General features: G+C 38.2%; 1 protein-coding gene across 5 annotated transcripts in view; it reads left to right on the top strand.

The window, feature by feature from the left end:
- Window positions 1-8,968, top strand: part of LOC120776536 (sodium- and chloride-dependent glycine transporter 2) — a 74,443-nt gene extending 65,475 nt beyond the window's left edge. For 3 of the 5 annotated variants that reach the window (XM_040107272.1, XM_040107274.1, XM_040107273.1), the window contains 3 exons: window positions 3,070-3,215; window positions 3,453-3,589; window positions 6,160-8,968. In XM_040107272.1, coding sequence (XP_039963206.1) covers window positions 3,070-3,215; window positions 3,453-3,589; window positions 6,160-8,041 — 2,165 coding nt within the window. In that variant the 3' untranslated portion in view covers window positions 8,042-8,968. The remainder of the gene's footprint in view (window positions 1-3,069; window positions 3,216-3,452; window positions 3,590-6,159) is intronic. The other 2 variants (XM_040107270.1, XM_040107271.1) reach the window with 1 other exon arrangement.
- The last annotated feature ends 18,334 nt before the right edge of the window (window positions 8,969-27,302 follow it).

Genomic DNA, 27,302 nt, shown 5'->3' with positions numbered 1-27,302 from the left:
TTTGCAAGTCTATATAACTTGGTACTCATAATTGATTTTTTCACTATTTCTTAAATGTATGTATGTGTGTACATATATTGGATGAACGATTTTTTTCTCTAAAAACTTTACTTCGGGTATCTTCAGTGCTTCCATTCTCTGATAGAAATATATATGTATGTGTGCACACAGTCGATGGAGCACTTCGTTTCATTTGCAGCTCCGCCAGCAACAGCAACTCGCCTCGGCAGCAAGAGCATTCGGCTAGTTTGCACAGCGAACACACACACCCACGCACACTCGCAGCCATGCAGTGCGCATGCAACAGCTGCAAAGAGTGGGCGGCGGCTGCAAGTAGGACACAGCATGCAAGGACCAACACATCCGCACCCAATCTACTGGGGGGCCGCCCAACGCTAGCCACCCACTGGACTCCAATCAGATGCTGTCCCGATTTTCATTGCTGTTGCAAGCTGACTGCAATTCGCGGATGTGTTTTCCTTGCAACGCAGCACAAATAGGACATCCATACGCTCTGCTGTCGGGCGGTCTGGTGTTCCGCAGTACAAAACGGTTGGGCACATCCCGTTTCAAAATTGTGCCACCTAACTAACAACAAACTAACTAACAAAAACAACTGAGTAACTACTAAAACAAACTGAATACTGAAAAAACTGGCAATTAAAATGAAATGAATTTAACATTACATACAAACAGACATATATGCAAACTTTCGTCACAACTAAAATGGAAAATGATTTACAGTTGAAAATGACACACAAAGCAAAGCAAAAATTGAATCTGACTCTTAAGGCAAAATCTCCATTGTGGGCAAACGATATAAACGAACCGATACAGATACATAAAAATCAATGAATAATTTGCGCAAAAGCAAACCCAATCAGATTTAAACAGATGCAAAAAGCAAATACGAATACGAAAGCCAACGTGCAAATATGGAAATTCAACTTCAAAAATACCAGGAAACGCATATAGTAACTCTAAAAATCGCAAAATCGCAAAATCGCATCCGTGTGTCCCGTTTGTGTAAAAACGAAAGTCCAGATTCGCTGTCGTGCCGGCAACAGTTGACGCTGCTCGCAACAACAACGGCAACAACTCACACAGACGACAGCAATAGCTGACGCTGCAGTTGCGGTTGTATGCCCGAAAGCTGTTGCGAGTTAGTGGAGAGAAAAACGAGAGAGCGAGAGTATCTCCCAGAAGTGAGGGAGAGTGCAAAGCGCCAGAGCGACGGCGGTATGGATCTGCAAAAATTAAAACCAATAGATGTTTGAGAATAAATTCTAGCAAATCGAAACGAAAAAAATACCAACTAAAATGGCAAGATGAAAAAACTACTTAACAAAAACACACACAAAGAAGCTGCACGAAAACGAAGCAAATAATAAATACTTGGCAAACTGCCGGAACACAATCTGGTGATCGCCCTTTTTTTTGAAAATGTGAACAGCAAATTTCAGAACTAAGATCACATATTTTGAGTGAGATTTTAAAGAACCCTTGAAACTAAAAAAAAGTACTATTGTCCAGTTTTTTGCTAAGAGAGTTAAAATGGTTGAAATGTTCCAACAAAATATTGGGTAGTCGAAAAAATCTTTTCGTATTTCTAATCAAACTTCAACTTATTTTTAATTTTATTTTTATAATGAACCTTAATGACCCAAATATATACCATTTTGGTGGACCACTTTTTGCCATTTTTCCGCTAGAGACATTGTTCGATCAGTTTAAACCTTTCCTGGTTTCTCGGCGAAAAACTGCGACAAGTAATTTTCACAGGCTTCTCTTGAAGCCGACTTTACTCCATTAAGGGAGCTTTGCATTGACCGAAACAAATAGTAGTCCGATGGTGCAAGGTGAGTGCTATATGGTGGATTCATGAAAACTTCCCAGCCAAGCTTTTACAGTTTTTGCCGAGTCATCACAGATGTGTGTGGTTTAGCGTTGTTTTGCTGGAAGACGAAGCCCTTTCTGGTGATGAGTTCTGCCCGTTTTTATTCGATTACTTGCTTCAATGTCATCATTGACAGTAAAATGTAGAATCAATCGTTCGACCAGGCTGGAGCAGCTCACATTGGATGATTCCTTTCCAATCCCACCAAACACTCAGCATAACCTTTCGAGGCGTCAATCCTGGCTTCGCGACCATTTGTTGAGCTTCATCACGGTTGGACCTTGATCTTTTTGCACATAATTTTCGTATTTGATCCACTTTTCGTCTCCTGTTACCATTTGCTTCAGAAATGGTTCGATTTAATTTTGTTTCAGCAAAGAACCGCAGATGTTAATACGGTCTATTAAATTTTTCACAGATAATTCATGTGGTACCAAACATCGAGTTTTTTTTTGTAGCCAGCCTTTTTTTAATGGTTCAAAACTATTTGATGATGAATGTTAAGTTCCTTAGCGATGTCATGGCTGCTTATGTGACGGGCTAGTCAATCTTTTCCATAACTTCATCGACTTTTTCAACGATAAGTCGACCAGAGTGGGATGCATCTTTCACATTGAAATTTCCAGAACGGAGGCGAGCGAACCATTGTTGTGCTACACGAACTGATACAGCAACGTCTCAGTAAGCTTCACAAATTTCATTGGTGGCTTGCGTGTCATTCTTTCCTTTTTTATACAAAAATTTCAAAATATAGGGAATTTCTTCAATATTTTCACTCATTTTTGAATAACTATAACTTGTTTTCAAATTCCCGGAATTTAATTTATTTTTGGTAAAGTAAAGCTTGAAATCTCATCTTTCCAACACTATATGGTATGACACAATGTGATTGGTAGCACTGGAGATATATGTACGACTGCAACGACATCTAATGACAAAATACGAAAAGACTTTTTCGACTACCAATTTATTGTTCTTTATATAATTTAGTTTCTTATCACTTTCGACCATAAACTAAATTTTCAAGCAAAATAATGTCACTATTCGAAAATGCGCCAGTTTTTTGCATATTGTCTTATTTATTATTACATATATCATAAGCGTTTGAACTCTCTTCTGATCCAAACAATAGTACTCATTGCTTTTGTGCTCTTCTCAATTCTCTTCCACAGGCGCCTGCATTATCAGCCGCTTCGCTTCATGGCTGTCGACGATTTGGGTATCGCTGCAAGCCGTCTTGGCGGTGGCCTACATCGGCATGTTCATCGTCAATACGCTGCCTTTTCGGGAGTGTGTGGGCAACGTGAAGATGGCGCTGGTAAGTGGTTGTTGCTGTAGTAGCACGTATTATAGCCGGCATGTTGCCGGCACGCTGCCGCCTTAAATGGGCGCGCGCTGATTGCGACCGTGCCTGATTGTGCGAACAAATCATTTCGGGCTGCAGCGGTGATTAATTGACCATTTCACATATTTATTGGATTTTTATTACGGTTATTTGCGGTTAATAATACTTTTGCTCTAATTTGTTGTTCTGTTGCTTCCTCCAATCATTCAGAATGGCTACACAGTGACGGGAAACAGCGGCCAAGAATGCTTGCAGCGTACGTTCTTAACGCCGTTCTGGGAGAATCCCATGTATTTCGGCATGCTGGCCGTTGGACTGATCGGTATTTGGATCGTGGTCATGTTGTGGTGAGTATTTCGTTAGTGAAACGTAAATTAATTGCTTACTTAACTTAACTAATTGATGACTGCCAAAATATCATGCCGGCGATTGAGAGGAAAAAGAACTAAAGACTTTTATTGATTGTTTGCATTTGCTTAGATCCGTACTCTAATTGATTCGGTGTGTTGAAATGTGCAGTTAAATAGCCATTAATAACAAGTAAGAATTATTACTTTTGCTTTCTGCGGTGACGTTTCAATTATCGTTTAGACAAAGATGAGTATTGTTTCAATTGCTGTAGGCAACCAGTGAGTTATTCCACGTCTGTCAAATATTCTCTGGACTATCTTTCATTAAAAATTTAATCTGAAAATAAACTATCTCGACAAAATAGATTATCTGCTATTTTTTTCATGGCAGCTAATGACAATTTGAGGAAAATTACTCTACTCATCCTTTTATAGAGTCTAATAGTTTTGTTCTCCTAACGGTTGTTTAATCATTTAAACCAGAACAAGATACGAAAAGCATTGTAAATATATAGAGGATCAAGATGACGAGCCGATTTGAAATCCAGGGTCTAGTTTTTATTGCGAAATTTTTATCGAAAATATCTGTTCATCTATGAAATATACTATATAAATTCGATTTAGTATATCATAGATTTTTGGAATATGGAGAATATGTGCTCTAGTACATCAGAGCGACAAAAAGAGTTAGTGCAATTAGCCCAGAGCTTTAATGTATAATTTTGTATAATAGTGATAAAACTGAGTATATGAGTGTAATCCAATTGTAGGCTCCAAGTGTAGCTAAGTCCTTCTCCACCTGGTCTTTGCAACGGAGTTCCTCTGCTGCCCCCGGCAGAAACTGCGTCGAATACTCTCAGAGCTGGAGTGGTTTCATCCATTCGTACGACATGGCCTAACCAGCAGATCCGCTGTCTCTTAACTCCCAGAACTATGTCAATGTCGTCATATATCACATACAGATGTTGTAATCGTCCATGACACTGCATCATATAGCAGGACAGGGATGATGAGTGACTTGTAGATTTTGGTCTTTGTTAGTGGAGAGAGAACTTACTTCTCAATTGTCTACTCAGTTCGAAGTAGCACCTGTTGGCAAGAGTTATTATGCGTTGTATTTTGAGTCCGACGTTTTTAATGCTGGTTCCAGGATAGACGAAATTAACTACGACTTCGAAGTTACGCCAATCTTGTAGTAGATTGTACCTAGAGAAGGTTCAGCTCTGCAGCTCGAATTAGTTTCTCCAGCAGTAGATTGAAGAAGTCACACGATTGGAGTCGCAATCTCGTTTGGTATCGAAAGACTCGAAGAGGTTCTTCCCTATCCTCACGGAGCTGTTGATATTGCTCAACTTCAGTTTACACAGCCGTATTAGTTTTACGTGGTTAAAAAAATCAGACAAAACATCTCTTTTCATAGGTCTCTTCCAAGTCTTGGCACATGGTGAATGTCCGATTAGTTGTTGATTTTCTAGGCCTATAGCCACACTGATAAAGTCCCATCAGTTTGTTGACGGTGGACTTTAATCTTTCACACAATACACTCGTTAGAACCTTATATGCGATGTTGGGGAGACTTATCCCACGGTAGCTGGCGCAGATTATAGGTTACCCACTTTCCGTCTTGTAATATTGCCAAGACATTTCCCTGTTTTGATCCTTGCAAGTTACAAGAACATAAAATTTTCGGTTTTACCCGAATTTAGCCCTTCCTTACTTTTCTTTTTTCATTTTTTCTATTAATAAGAGATTTTTTGCGAGCGGACAGAGTAATTGATAGTCATGCAAATCAGTTAATTAGACATGAATACACTTTAAATACTCAAATGTAACATAAATTTAGATGCAAATAAATTAATATTTTTACTGCAATTGTAGTCACACTTACACACACATGCACATTCATACACAAACTCTCAGCAAGCCCATTTGCACATTTTATTGATACATCCGCATAATCTTTCATCTTAATTTGGATATACCCAGCTAATATTTTATGTAAATGTTTTTTGTTTTGTTTCTTTTTGACATAAGTCTTGTTAAATTTTATAAATCCGCGGCTATTTAACTGCTATTCTATTTTTAAAAATTATTTAAATTTGTTGCTTTTCACACGCGTGCGTTCATGGTGTGTGTCACTTTGGCAAATTCTTCTTTTCATTGTCTCAAGCGGTTGGCCAATTCTCTTTCTGTTTTCTGTCAGTCAAATAAAAAATCAAATAAAACATAAAAATTATGCTTTTACTGCAAACACAATTCAATGAATTTTTTTTTTATTATTTAATTACGTTTTAATTACAAACTTGTTTGATGTTCGAATTTGACATTAATTTATGTTTTCATCTGACGTCAGAAGCCATTCTTCACTCGTAGCTCAAGTAACAACCGATCAAAACAAACATATGTATTTGTTGCTGACATTTAACCTTAGCAACTTGTCGCTCAGAATGTTTCTTGATTGACATTGAAAGTGCGTGTATAAACACATCTAGCCTTATCCTATGTCTATATGAATATGAAACTCCAATTAAGACTTACATGTTTTTTGGTCATTTCTACTCCTACAGCACGCACAATGGCCGTTTCCTGCGCCGCAGTCTCTTCTTCTTCGGCATACTGGGCTTTATGCTGCTGTGTTGCCTCACCGGCTGGGAAGTGCACAATTCGTTCCAGCGTTCCTACTTTCCCGAGCTCTGGCCGTTCGACTCGACGTTACTCATGGACTCTAATATCTGGTTCAACGCATTGATGCAGGTACTTTTCGCCACTAACTGCGGCTTTGGCGCTTTGCCCGCAGTCACCGGAAAATTTCTGTACAAAGGCGACGCCGTGCGGACTTCAATCGTTTATTTGTGCTTCAACCTGCTGGTGAATGCAATTGCTGTCACCTTATTTATGGTACAATTCGACCTGTCGGCGAATAGTGGATCCATGATTGAGGAGCTCAAGCCACTCACAGCTGTCTACGATCGCGTCATGTACGATCGCCCCAGCAACGAGCTTATCGCACGCATTATACCCGTACTAATTTATGCGTTGATCGTTATTTCCGCTATTGTGGCAATGACGGTGTCCATCTACACGGTCACACGGTTGGTGCCGCGCCATCCGAATTATGTCATCAGCTTGGTGGCGCTCGTAATGACGATCATATCGCTGGCCGCGCCGAAATTCATAATTGCGCGCATTTTGGATACGCGTATCGTGGGTACAATCTTAATTACGGCGCTTGTCTTCGAGTTGATTGCGATCAGTTGGATTTATGGCGTCAAGAATATCTACACTGATTTGGAATTCTCTATTGGACGGCCGATCTTCAAAGGCTGGATGTGGCTATGGTGCGTCTGCCCAGCCATACTTACCGCGTTGTTGGTGTGGTGGTGTTCGGACGACGATCAGTACGATCTGCTGGCGGAGTACGTACCACGTTGGGCACCCATTCTACTCGCGCTAGCAGTGATCTTCATAATAGCTTGTGTGCAGATATTCCGTCAAGTTGAGTACAATTTCTTCGGCATGATCTGCGAGGCCTCCAAACCAGCGAAGGAGTGGGGACCAACCGATCCCTTAGCGCGCCATGCCTGGAAGCAATGGCGTTCGGTATGTCAAGATACTGGGCGACGTGATTTCACGCTACGCCGACGTGGTACCCGCGACTACACGCACTCCATCAAGAAAGGACAATATTCCAGCTCCGGCAAATATGCGAATGGTCACGCCGCGCAGCAGAACTGGAAGCAATCTACCACCGGCAACAGTTCGCCCAACTACAGTGGCTCAATGTTCGGTGATTCCGCTATTGAGGAAGACATTAGCGTCGATAAGTTTCCTGGTGTTTCACAGCAGTTTATGCCCTTCCAGAACAGTGATGGCAAGCCGCTGCGTTATTCAAATCGCTCACGCGCTCAGCCACAACAACGTTCAAATGCGCAGCAACAACAACAACCACAGCAACAATATATAGATCAACACAGACAATACCAGAATCAGCAGCTTGAAGACGAGCCACTGCCAAGCCCGCCACCGCCACCTCCCAGCCACGTGCACGCCATGCGTGCGCACAACGCGAACGCCGAGAAGCATCGTGAGATAGTCTATATACGCCGACTCTCTGAGGATGGCCGCCATGCGACGCGCATCGAAATAACACCCTCCAACGAGTCCATCACATACGGCAGCTCGAATGCCATCACAGCCAATGGCGGCGCGCGCAACCCGTTGAGCCGAGTCGGTGCAAGCGGACCGCACGGCGCCGCTTACGTGAAGCGCTCCTCCAGCACCAGCATGGCCGAACACAACCGACACTCGATCGTGAGTGTGGGCGGCGGTGGCCTCGTAGGAGGTGTCGCTGGCGCCAAACTACCACCCCACAACGCGAATGGCAGCGCGGATCACATCTGCTGGCGGAAGTTCACGGTGAATCCGCAGGAGTACTCCACGGAGCTGTGAGCTCCAAACACATTTGCTGCCATGACGAAGACGCGGCATAAAAATATTTAATAAACACCCACAACAAAAGACTTTTCCGTACCCAAGACAAACTCGTTATAAAAATTACTTTGTAGTTATTGTAGTAATGCATTAGTAATAATCAGACATGTAGTAGTTGTAGTTGTAGTAGTGTAATATGAACACCTAGACAATTCCAAATTGAATTCCAATACTTGTCGCAGAGTACTATTCTCTCTTTTAATTAAGGTCAATTGAAAACAAAAGAAAAACTTTGTAAATATTTAACCAAACTAAAATTAATGAATTGATATTTTGTATAAGCTTTAACTGCAGAGTTCAGATTAAAACGACTAACACGAGTAGCATAAGTCATTAAAGTTAACGAATGAAACTCTCTTTGATCATAGCTAATGTTAAGAAAAGGGCGGTTGGAGGCGCGAGCGCTGCCGAGGGACTATAAGAAATAAGTAACTGTTAACCAAAACTAAAGAGAAATTGTATTTATCCACAAAAGAGATACGAAAGTAGGGAATGTAAGATTATGGAATGAATTTAACGTATGTATTAGGAACATTATCTACGGAGCGCGCAAAAGTATGCAACGCAAATAATTAAAAGCCATATTTAAAGCGCCGCTGAATTATTTAGAGTAATGAAGTTAAGGCTCGAGTAGCAACAATTGTTAATCGAAATTAAGTAACATGTTTGTAACCGAGAATAAGTTTTATCAACAAAAAGAGAAATAGTTATGAACCGTTAAAGTGAGCTCGCGTCTAACAACCGTATCTGGAATTTATAGTATTGCGTGAAGCCGATAGCCGCACTTCTGTTGGCTGCGCAAACTAAAGAATGCAACGAAAAATAATATTAGGAATTATACTAAAATTGAGTAAATAAAATCAAATGAAAGACATCGGAAACAAATGCGCCGAAAGCCTTTTAATATATTTCAGGAATGTCAGTAAGTATGAAGCGCTCGTATACACATACAAATGCACGAGTTTATATAGTACCTTATTTGTGTTTAAACATATTCGGTTTTGAATTTGCGTTTTTTATTTTGCTTTGCTATTCTAGTACTAACTAGTTATGCCTGTCACGATGTGCAAATAAATATATTTCCGGTTTTTCGATACACATGCATAATTAAATTGTGCACTTAAGCCATACAACCTTTAACAACAAATAAAGATTTTGATTTTTAGCACAATTTTTTTAATGAACTGAAAACCACTTAAAGTGTGATCTATTTCGAGGTTTCCTACTTTTTTAATGAAAAAACGCAGAAGCTTCTAATTTAATAGGGAATGATTATTATTATCATATCTCAGATATCTCCGTTGAGTCCAATTTTCGATGACTCGTTCGAGCATTCCGACTGGTAAGTGGCGAATGACACACGTGAATCGACTCTCAACGGTGTTCGTGTACACTCTGAGCTACGGCTGTAATATTTTCTTCACTGCGCGTTGGACGTGGTCTATTTGGTCGAATATTATCCAATAATGAATGCTAGGTCTCAAGATGGGTGATGGTGTTGCGAATAGTATGCTCAGTAGGCCGATTATGCTATCCACAAGTTAAGCGGAGCGCGCGAAACACATTCTTTACAAAACGTGAGTTTTCGTAATAAAATTGAACGATTTATAAATGTTGTCTAGGCATAAGTATTTCCATGATGAAATGCCAAACAATACTGACATAAATAACATGACAGCTTGATGCGACTCACGCGTCATATGTCAAAAAAAGGCTATTGAAAAGAGTACATCTACTTGGATCACCCGTTAAAGCTCTCCTTTCCAATTCTACCTCGCTGAGGTTAAATGGAGGATATTACCGGAATATGTCCATAAGATTTTTGTTGCTGGCAATGTTGAAATCAGGTACGTAATCCTCTAAGATTTGTTCGGGTTTCTAACTCTTTTAAGGAACTAGATAATAATGGGTCACTCAGCCTGATACAGGTGATGGGATGTGCTAAAATTCACCAGTAAAACCAAATCTAATGTATCAGAATGGTTGGCCAATTGGAGTTTTTCAGCATGAAGATGATTACAAAAGCCTTTACACAATTTTATGCCCTGTGTCCCCTAATGCAAAAACAGTAGATTTAAAAAAGATCTGATATGGGTAAGGAAACATTTTGCTATTATTTCCAAATCGAAAGTCAGCGTAGAATAAAGCATCCGTTTAAAAACACACACATACCACAAGCAAATACATGATCGGACACAACGGCGGTTAAGGGTTCTGCCATTAAAATATTCATATGTATTTAAAGTTGAGCTGAGCTGAGAAAAACTTGTAGGTTTAACTGCAGGGCAAAAGCAAACATATACAGAAAGAGCAGATTAAAAGCTAAACGTTCGCACTTTTTGTGCAACAACGAAAATAAAAAGCCTCTAACTGTTCTGCTCATCTCAACGACACCGACTTAGTTGTCCACGCATTTGAGTTTTGTTTCTATTTTCGTCTGCTCGTATGTTCTTCCAGTTTCAAGGTTGAACAAGTCTAAAACCAGCAACCAAAAATTAAATTAAAATTAGAAAAACCAACCGAGCAACAACAACATGAACTATGAAACAAATCAGAAATCTTTTAAACACATTTGATTTAGCTCCGAAACTTTGCGACCCCTCAATCTAGCGCTAAACTAGCCAGTCAGCCAAGCAAACGGTCGAGCAGCGAACAGTGAGCCAGTGACAGTATTGAAGAAGTCACTTTTTGGATTTCTGTGCGGTTTTTGTTATTAAATACCAAGACAAATGCGATAACATAAAAGTCGCAGCAGCACATCTGAAGAAGATATTTATTAGCTTTAATTTTAATTTTATTAAAATGCTTTAAACTAGTTTATTGTGCGCTTCTACCCAAAAACCAATCAAGTTCACCTCGGGAGCCACCAAACTTTGAACAATATAACCAAAAATGAATAAAACACAGAAACAAAAATAAAAAAAAAAATCAAATACAAACTTGTATGTTTAAAAACTTTATTCAAATTTTAATACTTATCAAAGCCATAGTCTTAGAAGTTTGAAAAAAACCTCGCAAATATTATAAGCGATTTAGTCGCAGGCATTAGGCAAAAGCACAAAAAACACGAATGACAATTAATAGTTGGTCTCGCACAAATATTATTCCACACGTGGTCACATAAAGAAGGAAAAATCAGCCTTTGTGACGCACACGCGGCGTAGCCAAAAATAGAGATGTAAATCCCGAACAGTCACATGCTATTCAATTATACATGAGTATATAACACATATACCCAAAAAGTGTCAAATCCTTTTTGAGTTGGTTCGATAAAAGAAACTTAATATTAGGAAAATAAAGTCTTATCGCTGTGCCTAACCATTGCCTTACTTAAATGAACCAAAGCATGTTAAATATGCTATCTTCTATCTCCTTTCATAGATTTGCCTCAGAGTAAGCACCGAACAGCACAGTTCACAGATCGAAACATAACTCTTTTAGCCGCCTTCATACTGTCAAATGTCAAAAGTTCACGGGATCTACAAATGAGCCGCTTCTTGAAGAGAAAATGACGTTTGCAAAATTTCAAAACCATGTTTTAAAAACTGAGGGACTAGTTCGTATATTTACAGACGGACTGAAAGACAGACGGACAAGGCTAAATCGACTCAGCTCAATATACTGATCATTTATACAGGGTGGCGCAAAAGTAATCTTCCTATCAGAAGATGCTATAAATTTTGCAGTTGACCTCTAATGTCAGTCTGACATTTGTGTAGTAAACACATGCGAAACACAAGTAAATAAACAATGGTAGGCTACACTGCTCCAGAACGCAGGTTATTGGTGACTATTTATTTGACCAATAATGGGCTGGTGACTTTGGCACAACGTGAATTTCGTCACAGATTTCCTGGCCGTCCGACGCCTACTGGTGAAACACTGCGACGTTTAACCGTTCTCCTCGAAGAGGCTGGCACAACACGAGATGCTGCCAGGCGTGGCAGACCCCGGAGTAGCCGTTCTACAGAGAATATTGCTGCTGTTTCCGAGCATGTCATGGAAACGCCGTCGACATCGACCAGACGACGTGCCACGCAAATGGGTATCAGTCGACGGTGTTTACAGCGAATTTTGGTACAAGATGTGAAGATGTTTCCGTACAAAGTCCAGACTGTGCATCTGTTACTTGCTGACACACCAATCGCATCTAACATACCCTCAAGTCATCCTTAATCACCACCAAGAGGAAGATGATTTTTGGTCAAAAATAATCATGAGTGATGAGGCCCATTTCCATCTTAGCGGGTACGTAAATAAGCAAATTTTTACACTTCTGGGTCACTAAAAATCCGCGTGTAACCCACGAAGAGTCATTACACCCGCTCAAAGTAACTGTATGGTGTCCTGTTTCCCTGGAGGAGTCATCGGAACTTTTTTCTTCGAAGCCAAACGGTTACTGTGAGTGGTGAGCGCTACAGAGCAATGATCAACGAGTTATTTTTGCCGCAACTTGATGAATTGGGATTGGAAAACATGTGGTTCCAACAGGACGGTGCAACAGCACACACTGCACGTACCACAACCGATATGCTGAAGGATGCATTTCCCGGGCGCCTAACCTCCCGTTTTGGCGATTTGCACTGGCCAGCAAGATCGCTTGATTTGACCGCTCCAGACTTCTTTTTGTGGGGCTTTTTGAAGTCGCGGGTTTATGTCAACAAGCCTCGGACTCTTACAGCTCTTAAAGACAATATCCATCAAGAATGTGAGGACCTATCGCAGGAAGTTCTGGCCAAAGTGATGGAAATTGCCGTAAAAAGGGCTCAAATGACAATCAACTGTGGCGGCGGCCATTTACATGATATCATATTCTCGACTTGATGTGAAAAAATTTAAAAGACCAATTAAAAATATTCCACAAGTAGAATTTTTTAATTTTTTAAGAAAATTACAGCCAAAAAACATCGGAAGGTTAGTTTTGCGCCCCCTGTTATGTGTATATACTTTATAGGGTCTCCGGCGCTTCCTTCTGGGTGTTACAAATTTCGTGGCAAACTTAATATACCCTGTTCAGGGTATAAAAACTGGTGCAAAAAGAAGAGATTCAAATCAAATCCCGCACATCCGAATGTTTTCAAATAAATTTTCTTCGACATGTATGTGCCTTCTAAAAATATTTAAGATAACGTCAAAAATCGATACTCAACCCAGGAAGAAAATGCTCCGAAATGCCACACACTCTGCTTCCTATACGCTGATATGCGCATCACTAGCACACACGCTCAATTTAAATGTGTAAATTTTCAATTTATTTCAAATTAGAAATAATTAGTTAACATACACATTAGCCAACTAGTCTGAAGTATTTTAAATGAAGCTAAGAATGTAGAAGGTCATTGAAACAGTTCACATATATTTCACTCCAACATACTATATATATGTGCATATGTATGTATGTATGCGCGTGTGTGTATATGTGCGCCAAACTGGAATTATATAATATATTAGTTTAGCGAATCTCTCACAATGCTATCTCGCATTATTGAGCGATTAGGATAAGCCAATTTCCACTTTGCTCTAATCTGCTTTTGTCACGCAGTTTTTGTTGCAAATCATTCATAAGTTACATAAAGCAATAGTTTATCTACACCACAAACAGTATACTATATTTATATTTACCGTATTACGTACAATACGTGGCTTTTAAAAATATTTTCTGGTGGATTTCTCACTGCACTACGGAAAGCAAGTTAAAGTTTCCACCGAAGTGCTGCTGGAGATTTAATTTATAGCATAGAGTTCATTCTGGGAGACATTTTGATCGTATTGTATGAAGTTTTAATTGGGTGCTCCTAAGGGCAAAGGTTGTTTAGTTAAAAATTTGCTTAGATCCATTTTCATAATGTGAATAGGGCAAGGAAAGTTTTCCCCGAAGTGTGTAACACAATGAAGGAACGTCGGAGACCCTATAAGGTACATATATATAAATGATGCTTTTGAGATGTAGATCTGAAATTTTCAATACATTCCGTGACCACAACTAATCCGACTTGAGTGTTTGAGATGATCCAACGTTTTTGAGCCAAATTTTATTCAGCGATGAGGCTTGGCTCAATGAGTATGAAAGCGAGAAAAATTGTCCCATTTGGGACGAAGAGCAACCTGAAAAGATTCAAGAGCTGCCATTTCGCCCAGAAAAAACCCCGGTTTGATTGTGTGATTCCGATTATATGATGCCTGAAATTGAAGATCGTGATCTCGAAGACATTTGATTTGCCATTTCTTACACATCGAAAACACTTCGGTGAGCAGATAATTTCACGTTTTGTGTCGGTCGATTGGTTACCAAGATCGTGTGATACCACACCGTTAGACCTTTTTTGTGTAAGTCCTAAAATTTATGCGGATAATTTCGATTAAGGCCTTGGAGCAAAACACCAGGCATGTAATTCGGAAGTTACTAGTCGAAATGCTCGAACGAGTCATCGAAAATTGGACTCAACGGATGGACTATCTGAGACGTAGCCGCGGTCAACATTTGAAAGAGATAATATTCAAAAAGTAAATACTAATGAATGTTCTTTCGAATGACATTTTTCTCAAATATCAACATAAAATAATCATCATCGGTTGTATAATCTACCAAATAATGCCTTCATAATAATAATAATCATAGGATTCCTCTGTGAAAAAATGTACGAATTTTAGATAGGTGAGGCTCTTTAGTTGACATAAAAATATACATAAATATATACAACACATACATACTAACATGCATTATTATGTATATATATACAGGTATGGCATTCCTAATAATCTAGAATCAGCTTTGACAAAGTGGGTTATCTAGTGTTACCACATTCCGGCATGCGGAAATTAAATCTCTTAAATATTTATTAATGCACCGATGTTAAAATCTGGCTACGGTTCCAGTGGAGCTGGTTTGCCATGTTTTGGGTGTTTGCTTGTTCCAGAGCAGAGTTTAACTGAAAGTTATAAATCTTTCCTATTTTAGTTATTTACTGTTCTTAAAGCTATTGTTATGGGTGTAGAAATTAGTTATCTTGCAATAAATATTAAATAATATTAATAAAAATCAAAATTGAGCGTCAAAATGTGCTGGCATGTGTCGCCAGCCTCTAGAAGTTGATAAACCGGCAGACCTACATAGTTATGCTATTTTCCATAAAAGATGCAAATTTGCAATCAGTGCGAATAGTTATTTAATAAGAAAGGCTGAGAGATGGTTTCGGCTGGTGCGAATTTGTGATTTTCGATTTCACAATTAATGAAATATTTACCGCAGAATCTTCTACACATGACATTCTAGTTCATTTGTTATGTGTATACAGGACAACAGGTTTTTATGAACTGATAATTCTCATTAATGAGTCGGAGCATTATGTTTAAACTAAGCTAATTTTGTGATTTTCGGTCACATGACACAGCTTTTTGTAAAAACGTTTAACATGCCAGAATCCAGTCCTCTGAGCGAAGTGAAGTTATTTCAGTAAGTCATTCATTGAAATTGCCGAGAAAAAAAGACCTGCAAAACGTACTCCATTACTGTCAAATGTACCGTAACAATCGCTCTGTGTGCAATGATTGAAAAAGCTTAAGCTGCTTTATTCAAACGATCTTGTAATAGAAAACATTTCATTTGCATATTTTCGAAGGCGCTCTTATCTGTGCGCTTGTTTTTCAGTTCGAGCCTCAATTAACGAGCCGAAACGAGATATTAAAACGATTTTTAACACTCGCTTACCTATGATATAAAAATTTGCGTATAGACATCGTTATCGAAATCAATAAATATAAATCACTTTTCATTGATACAAAATAATCATAGAGACTTGAACTCGTTTAGCAAATATAAGAGTACACGAGTTGAAAACGAATTATTATTTTGAGCTTCGTCATTCGTATAACAGGATTTCCGTGGCATTGCCATCAATTAAGAGGTTCAAGGTTCTTTGGTTTAGCCCAGCTATACGTGTAAAAAAACGTGTAAAGCAGAGTCATTTTTGACAAGGGTACAAGTTATTCTAAAAAAAAATAATAATAATTTTTATTAACATCATAGATCGATTTACTGTCGCGAGGCGTTTCGATGAATTTATGTTTGTTTACGAGTTTTGATTCTTAATAATGGATATTCGGTTCATAAATAAATATAACACTAGCAAACATTTTACATTCGATACGCAAATTATTTTATTTTGCAAAGGGAACAAGTTATCGCTTAAATTTTTACTTTAATTTCAATATTCATATATGTATATTTAATAATTTCATAGAGGCATATCTGCCAAAGTATATACTATACATGTGCTTTTCCTGGACCGGCACGTCCATACAGGCAAACTACATATTTTACTTATTTGTTTATTTTATTATTTTTCCATTGTGACAAAAAATTACCCGGAAATTGTAAATAAAATATTTATTTATCCATCATATACAATACTCTTATGCTACCGATTTTTCCAGTCATCGAAACCCTTTTCATAATCACTTTTAACATGACCTTCAGCTCCTTAAGCGAATTTTGTTTTATCTTTTCCATCGACTGAAAACGGGTTTCAGGCAACAATTTGAGTTTGGAGAACAAGAAAAAGTTCCACGGAGCCAAACCTGGTGAATACGGACACCTGGTGAATACGGACACGGCTGTTCCCACGCAAACGGCTCAATAAGTCTACATTGATTTTTGAGGGCTCTGCCGTAGTTTTCTTGGCTCCTTGGCTTCTTTTTCCCTCTATTCCGATGATTTTTGACTTTCTTGCATGTCAAACTCATAAACCTATGTCTCATCGACAGTTATAATGCGTTCCATTAATGTGGACTCGTAATTCACATGATCAAGCATGTTCAAAGGGACTCTTTTTGAAAACAATTCAGCTTTATCGGGACTAGTCGAGCAAGAACACTTTTCGTACCCAAAAGATTATCAAGCACCTTATCCCTCATTTTCTTAATGTTTTCTGCCGAACATATCGGTCAATGTGTGAGATATAGAATTGAAATTCAGATACAATCCTTTTATGACAATAGTAATTCTGTGTAGCGAAAATGAGTTGAATCCAGTCAATACATACCTAATTAAAGATTTTCGAACTTCCAGGTGACTTTATGCTGGATATATCGGCTAATATTTGAGTTATATCTATGAAAATTACAGGACATGTTTTACTTATAACAGTATATCTTTCTGCCTAACTAACTTGACCTGGCCTTATAACTATTACCAGGACTTTTAAACCTCAGGCTGACCTTATTCCATGTGATTGGTGATTGTTATGTGAGGTACGTTAATGAAACTCAGAGAACATTTTTTTAGTACGAGACATGATAATAGTTAATAGATAAAATCGCCTATTGGCAGGAGGCACTTGACGTTTTAAATTTTATTTTTTCAAACGAATTAATATTTTTCCAAATATACATATATTGTCGTCAATACGGCTGTTGTCATCACTTCTTGTGTCGGTAGCTAGTGAGGAGCGTAGTTTCTATAAATAAAAACTTATCAAAATCTACCTGGGCTAGAAAGCCTGGCACGCAAAATTGGATAATTTGGAATTTGCCTCGGGTGGTACAATTTCTGGGGCTGGCCGTGTATTGTATCAGGTATGATCACGTCACAATCGGAAATTACATTTCAAAATTGTTTTCTCTATTTATAACGTGAACAATCCTGAAGGGACCCTTTAGGATGACTTGCATCCATACATGTTCATCTTTTGAGGGCGCTACAAACTGTTCGCTAGCTTTTATTCCACACCACGCAAAACCATTATTTTATTGAGAGGTATTTTGGGTGATGGATCTATGTATGTACGTGTAGAATGCTTATATAAGTTGGACAGGTAATTTGATTTAGTTAAATTATTTTTAAGGGATATTGTTTTGCCACATCATGCTTTGCAAATCCCTACCAATAACTAATATTTATTTCTTTATAAGTAGAAGCTAGAAAGTCGGAAAATATATTTTTCTTCTAGTGAACTATTAATTGAAACATCGATCTTTTAATCTCCTTCAATAAAAATGTTCGTCTGAATACATCACATCTCATTACATTGCAATAAATGCGCAGATTAAATAATTAAAAATGCTGTGCACATGGCAAACAAATGAGGCAATCAGACTTTTGAAGGCAGTGAGTGTCAAATTAAGAGGAATATGTCATGATTTATTCAATTTGTAATATCTGTTGACCGGGTTCCAGCAAAATAATTATTTACTTTGCTTAACCAGTTTAAAGAGAATGGCAAATTTCTTGTGCTCCACCACACAATTACAAACATAAAGATATGAGTGGACATAATTTAAAGGTCCATTACACCGACACTGGCTGCACGCAACACGCAAATTCGATGCGCTTAAAAATGGATATACCGGTCCTCAAGGACTTTGGCACTTTTGGAGCATTTCCGACCGTTTAACGCCACACACACACACACCAAACGAGCATACGCACATCACCGGCGATGTACACGCAAAAGTCTAAGCGCGATTGTAAAACAAGTTAGCGATACAGCTGCTGATGGATACCTGGCAAACAGGCAGGCACTGGCAGACACTCAGAGTTGGTCAAGAAGGAAAGAGAAAACGACAGCGCACGAAATCCTTTGGATGGCAGAGTCGCACAGCCAGTTGGAAGATGAGACGATAGCGGCTCCAGGGCTAATCAAGGTGTGTGCGTGTGTGTGTATGTGTGTGTGGTTGAGAGTGCCCATGTAAATGTAAGCCACAGCGAACTCGTCTTTTGACGGCCATCAACACCGGCGGCGGCGGCGAAACGGGTTTCCAAGAATTAATGTTACATAACTTCAGCATTGAAAGTGAATCGCGATTGTGTGGTGGGGAAGACAAAAAACTACACATTCATGAAAGAGGTAAAAAATGCGGGAAAAAATAACCAAAAAATCGATGTAAATAATTACAAAGAGCCGAGTTCATGAACACAATAAAAAGTTTTTATTAAAGAGGAATGCTTCTGAGGCATGGCGAAAAGACAGAAGGCACCACCAATGGCAAGCCAAACGAAGTGCACACACACACACACAGTGTTGAATTCTTTTGGGTTAATGAATATGTGTGGAAGTGTGTGCAGCGCGCTGTGGCTGGCAACATCTGCATACTCAATTGACAACCGAGCATAGTTGCACATCAAATATGAAAAATATGAAGAAAAATATTATGTTATTTGAGAATTTATTTACATATTCGTTAAAAATGTTAAATTCATATGCTCATAAGCATAAAACAACAACAACATGTTGACATATTTATGATTTAATAAGCTGGTGGGCATCACTAGTGTTAATGCCACCAAACATCTGAAAAAAAACTACTCATACACACACACATACAGGCATAAATGCATAGATGTGCTTATAAATTTTTTGCCAAATATCTTAATTGCTAATTTTTCGGTATGAATCATGTGAATGCATTATTGGCTTTTTGTATGAAATTAATGACCCAACCATGACAATAGTCAATGTACACAAACACACACACACTCGCATAGCATAAACATATGTATGTATGTATATGTGGTATAGATGGCTAAATACCCACGGATATCAATAGATATCTGTGTTGAGACTTCAATCGACAGCGAATCGGTTAATTGCCGTGGAAGTATCATTTAAGAGTAGCAAGTAGCAAGTTAATAAGTGCTTTAACCTTTGTCGTCACTCGTCGTCACTCGCCACTCGCCGTGCAAGACGCACGCTAGTTGGCTGGCTGGTATTGAAGCCCTGTTGACAGCCGTGGTGCCATCGCTTATTATTAAGCGCGATAATCGCCGCGGCATTGCTTTGCCGTTTGTGTGTGTGGGTGTGTGTGTGTACGGCAACATAAGAAGATGCGAATTATCTGCCAAGAACTACGAAAATAGCTAACACCACATTAATGGCACATACATACAAACATTGAACAGCCATTCACAAGCACACACACATACACAAATGCATGGCGACTAAAACAAAACAGTAAAAAAAGCGCTTCGTTGATGAATTGTGAAAAGAATTGTCAAAACAATTGTTGGTGTCGCTGGTTGAAACATCGCTTATAAATGCTAATTGAATTGGTGCTAAGCTATTGTGTCTGAGCTTTTTAATCATGGACATTAGCAGCTTGTGGACATCTATGCTGGTTTCGCATCCACCATTCAGGTGACGCTCTGTGAGGAAGTAAGCAAGTTGGCGTAATTTATGTGCTCACCAGTAATAAATGCGCTGAAATGCCTACTGTACTTTGTTTATGGCTTCCTGCTCAGGCAAGAACACTCGCACCTTGACCAGTCGGGATTATGGGAAGTCGAATTGAACCTCATCAAAATTTGTGGAACTTCGCGGGCTTTAATGCAGAAAATATGCTCCGTTCCCAAAGTTTTCATTCAGAGTTGTTGTGAATAACGTAGGACGTCCACCAGTCAGTTTACGATTTGTAGATCCCGAAGAAAGACAAGTTCAGTCAAGAAACGAGCAGAGTTTTTGAATTACAGATTTTCTATGGAAGGCGTTCGAATTTTAATCGAACACAATAAAAACGATTGCCAATTAATTTAGATCTATTTTGTAGAACGATTGTTCTATTGACTTATTTTCAAAGTCAACTGATTTGAGGAGTTTTCTGAAAATTGTTATTTAAAATAGTATAGCACAAGTAAGGAAGAAAGAACACGCTAAAAGGAAGTTCGCGTGTAACCGAACATTTAACACTCTTGCAACAAACTTGTAAGGAGCAGAGCGGAATACTTATATATACTTATATTAATATGTTGGCAAAACTTCATATTAAACTACCGCATTGGCCGATATATGTGATATAAAGCAGTGCCGGATTCTGAGGGGTGGAATGGAAGAAATTTTTTCCTGTGTGATATTCCAACTCTAACTTATTCACTGAGCGTGTATCGATCGATCTGGCAAAGACATCAAATATGACAAGTTCACTGCTTGTAGCGTTCCGAAATCGATGACAAAGCTGACGAACATTTTCGATCCATTTATTCAGACAGGAAAAAAATGGCACCAGACACGCACTAAGAATCTGCGTCCGACAAACGAAACACGAAAATTTCTGCGTGAGAACTTGTGAAAAATACTACAGGGTCTCAGCGTACATTCCTCTGTTGGATACAATCGGCGAAGATTTGAAGACGCGCTTCTCTAGAGAAGTATTGGATTAATTTTGCTGCTTCGAGAAAAGGTATGTGCTTTGAAAACCAAAGAAATGAAAAATCTTATTGACTACCTGATAGATAGTTGCAAAGCCCTTTTGATTGGATATTAGAAGGTGGATTAGAAATTTGTCCACCATGATATTAAACTGTATAAAGACTACTATAATTAATATAATAATCTTCGGATCCTGTGTAAAGTCAAGTGGAAGTTTGAAAATCTTTATATTAAGTATATGGGCGCTAGGGAAAGTACTGATCCGATTCAATCCAATTTTGACACATGCGTACATTATTACTAAAAAAACATTTTCTCTAAATGTCAATAATATATCTAATATATCTAACTTGCAGCAAAAAGTCAGCCGTACTCACCGTCGGCTACATATTTGGGTTTTGAGATCTTGAAAAGTTCGTTTTCGACAATTTTTGGGCATAAAAAGAAATGCCTTAAGGGTTTTATTTGTGCAAAGTTTTATCTGGATATATTGAATATTTCTTGATTTGTGTATTGGAAAGTAAAGGAATCAGATTGAATTCCAAATTGTGTTATAACGGGTAATCCTGTAAAGGTACTTTTTAATAGCCTTTTTTTTGACGGATTACGCGTGAGCCCTGTCAAGCCGTCATGTTGTTTTTGTGCAGTATTGTCTCTAAATTGATAGTGAAAAGACTTATGCCTGAACAACGTTTACAAATCGTTGAACTTTATTAAAAAATTCTTGTTCTGTAATTAATGTGTTTCGCGCGCTTCGCTCAACTTACGGTCGACATAATCGGCCTACTGAGTGTACTACCCGCAACACCATCATCCTTCTTGAGACCCAGTATTCATTATTGGATAATATTCAACCGAATATACTACGCTCAGCACGCGGTGAAGAACATATGGCTGCCCTAGCTGAGAGTGTACCATAGAAGACCGTGGAGAATCGATTCGGCCGCCATTCGCAGCAAATCGAAATGACTTATTGAACGACTTGGCGTATTTTACGTTGAGATCTTAAATTGAGTGCGTACAAAATACTGCTTCCCAAGCGACATCGCTTCAATATATGGTATTTTAAGAAGTCCCAAGAAGATCAGACGTTTTCGAGCCAAATTTTGTTCAGCGGTGAGGTCCAATTTTGGCGCAATGGACATGTAAAGAAGCAAAATTGGCGCATTTGAGTCGAATAGCAACCTGAAGAGATTCAAGAGCTGCCATTTCATCCAGAAAAAACAACGGTTTGGTGTGGTTCGAAGGCTGGTGGAATCATCGGTTCATATTTTTTCAAAAATGATGCCGATCAGAACATAACCGTCAATGGGGACCGTTCTCGCAATAAAACGACAATCCCGCTTCGATTCAAGACTTGGAGCAAAACATCACGCCTGTCATTCGCCAGTCACCTGTCCAAATGCTCGAACGAGTCATGGAAAATTGGAAAATTGAACTCAACGGACCAATATTTGAAAATGATAATCTTCGAAATATAATTGCCGAAGATTGTTCTTTCGAATGATAATAAACATTCCTCATCAAATTTAAAGTTTCTGTGTTTTTTCTTGAAGGGAACCTCGAAATGGACCGTTTAGAACAATTAGAAGCATTTCCATTTATTAATGAAAGAAAAGGCTAAACTAGGACTGTGCTTGCTATTATTAAACTATTTTAGAGTCGATGCTTTGTCATTAGAAATTGTTGGTCTTTTATATAAGAACAAACATTTTTATTGAAAACTACCGTTATTTCTACATAACTTTTTTTAATTCTGAAATTTAAATTTTATTACCGTTATGTATCTACTTTTTTAAATAATTTAATTTATGCGTGACACGAGATAATAAAATTGGCGCAATAAAATTTTTATTGAAAACAAAGCGTATTGATTTGGAAACACATTTACATACTTACACATATACACATACTTACACATATACACATGTACATAGCAATAATATGGACAAGATGAGTGGAGCAGTTTAGTTTAAATGCTGTTAAACTTGAATTATACAATTGTTATTTCGTGGCTCATATAAATATTCGAAGACAAATAAATTTAAAAATCCAACAAGAGTGAGCAAATTTCGATTATGTATTATATGTAAATATGTAGGTACACACATATAATTATAGAAGATTTTTGGCTTCTAATACAATGTGTGGCCATATGCGGTGGAGGACTAAATAATTTCTAAGGAGACGCTTTCAAGCTAAATATTTTTTGTCATTGTTCCTGGATAAAGATATTTGTAGATTTGGTTGAAATTTCCGCTAAGTATTTAAAGCACTCGACTTTTACGACCTTAGTTTATCGAGTTGACTAGTTCGTCCAAGCACAAACCACTTCATTCATTCCAAAGGCAAAAAAGTACTACCGTTACTTCTTGTCGTTTAAAAAAATACTAAACTGGAATAATGTGTTTATTTTTATCCGAAAGGTAAATAGATTAGCTGTATAAATCAGAAGTAATTAAAATGTGATTTCCAAATTAAATACAACCCAATTAATCTACTCGGGAGCGTGCACATACCCACACGTACGAAGATTGCACATAAATCTCTCTTGATTAGAAACAATTGGCGAATCGTTAGAATAAAAATAACAAACTTTCACTTTTATTTAACGGTTATTTCCGTGCGTTATTCTACCACACTTGGTGGCTGCAATTTGGAAAAGGTCGAACAAACACTCTCGCATGCACAGACAACACAGTGGGCGAAAACAAGTTGAATATTTTTGACCTTTTAGAGATGGAACTCGTGTTGGTCAACTTCCTAGAATTGGATTGCTAAAACAAGTTGCTAACTTATGTCGACGGATGTACATATTTATATATATGTACATACATATATGCATATATAGACACTATATTTTGGTACATATGTATGTATATATGTATGTTTTCGATGTATGTATGTGGTCTATTGCTTTTGTTCTGCTATTTATGTTGTATGGTAGGGTGTTGTTGTTGTTCTTTTACAGAAACTGGAATCATTTGTTGGGCACAGATTTGCATAGTGGTTTTATCTAAACGAAGATGCTACAAATATCTGCAACTATAAACATATACACACCTACACGTACATATGTATGCCTCCATGACGTAAGAGGATATTAGATTTGGACAAAAACTATGGAAAAAACTACAATTAGTTAGCATAAAGCAAAGAGCAAAGTATGCAAATTGAAGCAAATACATATGTATGCATATATATAAACATAGGCATACATACATATGTCAGCTGTGGTGTCGGTCGAAATGATTTGCATAAGTCAAGCTCGCTTGTCACCAAGGCTCTCCGAGCAGGTCCGCTTGTCACAGCCGTCTTGTCGCTTGTCTGATGCTTCTGCTGAGCAGCGCTGCGGTCGTGGGTCAACACCCGCGAATGAGGATCCTAGCCAATTTTCCCAGTCTATCCAGTCTTCGAGGGAAAGGCGCTTCATCGCTGTTGATTGGCAGTGCGGTGTCGACGACAGCAGCGATTAGCCGTGGCAGAAGGTATAACACTTTCATCAACAACATCAAACAAACCCAGGCACAATGGTTAGAACAATAGACGAGCCAGCAAATAGCTGAGGCGGGGCGGCTGACTGCGTGCGGAACCAGTTCATCACTTTACGATTTGAATAATGACTTTTATTGTTGCTTTAATTTGCTGATATGTTTGTTCGTTTCGATTTGTGGTTTTTGTTCTCCTTGTGCCCCTAGCTTGACGTTTATTTTTGTTAATGTCCAAAATTTATGGCTCACGATAAAAAGTCTATAATATTCAATTGTTTGAATTTTATCTGTTCGAGCCGGTTTTCGGTATATTTTCAGCATCCGCAATACATTGAAATATTTATGTGTGTGTGTGTGTGTGCCAAAGTGTATGGGGCTCACACTTGTATTTGTCAAATGTGATACAAAAGACTGTAGGACCTTGCTTCGAATTGTATAAATCCATTACAGAAACTTAGGTCGACATAACCTGTCTTGCCGTTAATCGGATGGAATAAGACGAATATGATGTTACGCTCCGTTACAAGTGTAAATTTATGTTCAATTTAAGTTTTAAAGCGCATTCGATGCATTGGAAGCATCGCTTCCTTTAATAGCAATAAATACACTACTTTTAACCCTGCCCCTAATCCACCGATCTGTTAACTCGCCTTTTTGCACAATGGCATTTTTGAAACGGTATTTTGCAGCATAGAGATCTTCATAAACCCGACCTCGTGATACATCTGTATGCTCCTCAATATTTGTTTGACATTTTTCAATGCTATCTGGCCATCTCGAAGGGGATTTCGAAGACTTTATATTTTAAAAATGTTTGTTATATAAGAAAAATATATATCGAAGAGGATTTCGAACACTTTATATTTGAAAAATGGTTGTTGTATGATAATACCTTGCTCCAACGGTAATTTGAACGCTGTATCACTTCATAGCACATAATTATTATGTTCATGTGTTAAACTCTGGTTGAAAATGGTTGAACAGAAGCATTAAAAACACCAGACTAAACTGGATGAGATTCGATGCAAAAAAGTTACAAAGAAATGGAATTTTTAAGCCACAGCAGCAAAGTGCTCACAACCACAACCCCATACATACATACATATGTATATGCAACACAACTCAATAAAAGTATTCACTTCTGTCAAATATTTATTTATAAGCGCTGCCAAAAGCTCTTTATTGCAAGCATTAATTTATTTTTGTGAAAAAAAGAAAATAAAGCGCCGAACTTCGTCTATTATGCAATTAAGCAGAGATTCTCATAAACTTGTTTGGCTTGAAAATTTGAAAGTAGTGCATTAAAAAATTAATTGGCTTTTATACATAAGCGCAGATGAAGTAAGGGTAATAATGCATATTCATGAAACTAAATTTCAACTGAAATCAAAACAAATACAATATTTTGAACGTCTTCGACGCAAAAGTGGAAATGATTACTATGAAGCCGCTGACGGTGCGTCTATCTGGAAGGCCTGTGTGGACATAGCTCAACGGACTAAACTGTTTCTCTATGACACTTTTCACGTTAGCTCCATGAAAGAAACTGCCATGAAAGAAGTTTATATGTCTGCTATCATTTCCATCAAAGTGATGCATCAAAATTAGGTTGAATTGGCCTCCCATACGCGAAGTCTCCAATACTCGCGCAAGCAATTGACACTGTGAGCATTATTTTAACATTCGATTTACTACCAACAGATGTACATACATACATGTATTGACTAACTGTACTTATCTCCGTGCTTGTATATGTGCTTATTTGCATGTGAAGGCGAGTGCCGACAATCACACGCTCGCACACTCACCTACAATTAAGCTCGAAAACCCAGCTTAAGCACACTTCACGTCTAATTCGACAGCACTTCGAGTTCGTGTCCAACAGCACTTCGGCGGCACGTTAATTGTTAAATCAGCCTAATTGAACCGTTACAGCAATTTTGTGGCGCATTTGCGGAGTCGGAGACAATACGCTCGGTAATAAAGTGGGTTTATTCGGCAAGTCACTTAAATGTTTTGCCTAACTTAGGTAGACATATACCCTTCACATATGTAATATATGAAAATTGAGCGAGGAAGTCCAAAGACGAACAAAGAACAAACTTAAAATTTTGAAGAAAAGCTTATCTAATCGAGATTTTTTGCCTTATGAAAGAAGAGCACCCTGTTTCGGATATTTATCCCAATGAGTATCCAAAAAAAGTTTCGGTTATTAAAACATATCACATTTCGCCGCGAGATCAAAATAGATAACGGTAGCGCTTTCTTTTAAGCTTTTAGCCTGGTTTCGATTTCGTTAAAGGGTATGTATAAATTTAGCTGTGTGTGGGCTAATTCAAAATCAAGTGACCTTTACATTTATATTAAGATAAACACCTTAATTTGTAGAAGAAATATAAAAAGCAACACTAAATGATGAAAAAACAACACCAACTACGGCTGTTACTGTACTTTGTGCTTTTTTCTCACACCCTAGCTGGTCAACATAAATAAGCTTATTTCAGACATACTTAACTGTTAGCATACATACAGGGTGCACCTAAACTTAATAGTGAATATGAAGCAATTAGGAATGAAGAAATAAGTTAG

This window comes from Bactrocera tryoni, chromosome 5 (assembly GCF_016617805.1).
Source record: "Bactrocera tryoni isolate S06 chromosome 5, CSIRO_BtryS06_freeze2, whole genome shotgun sequence".
NCBI lineage: Eukaryota > Metazoa > Arthropoda > Insecta > Diptera > Tephritidae > Bactrocera > Bactrocera tryoni.
Note: the sequence above shows the minus strand (reverse complement) of the source record. Positions and strands in the feature narration are given on the sequence as shown.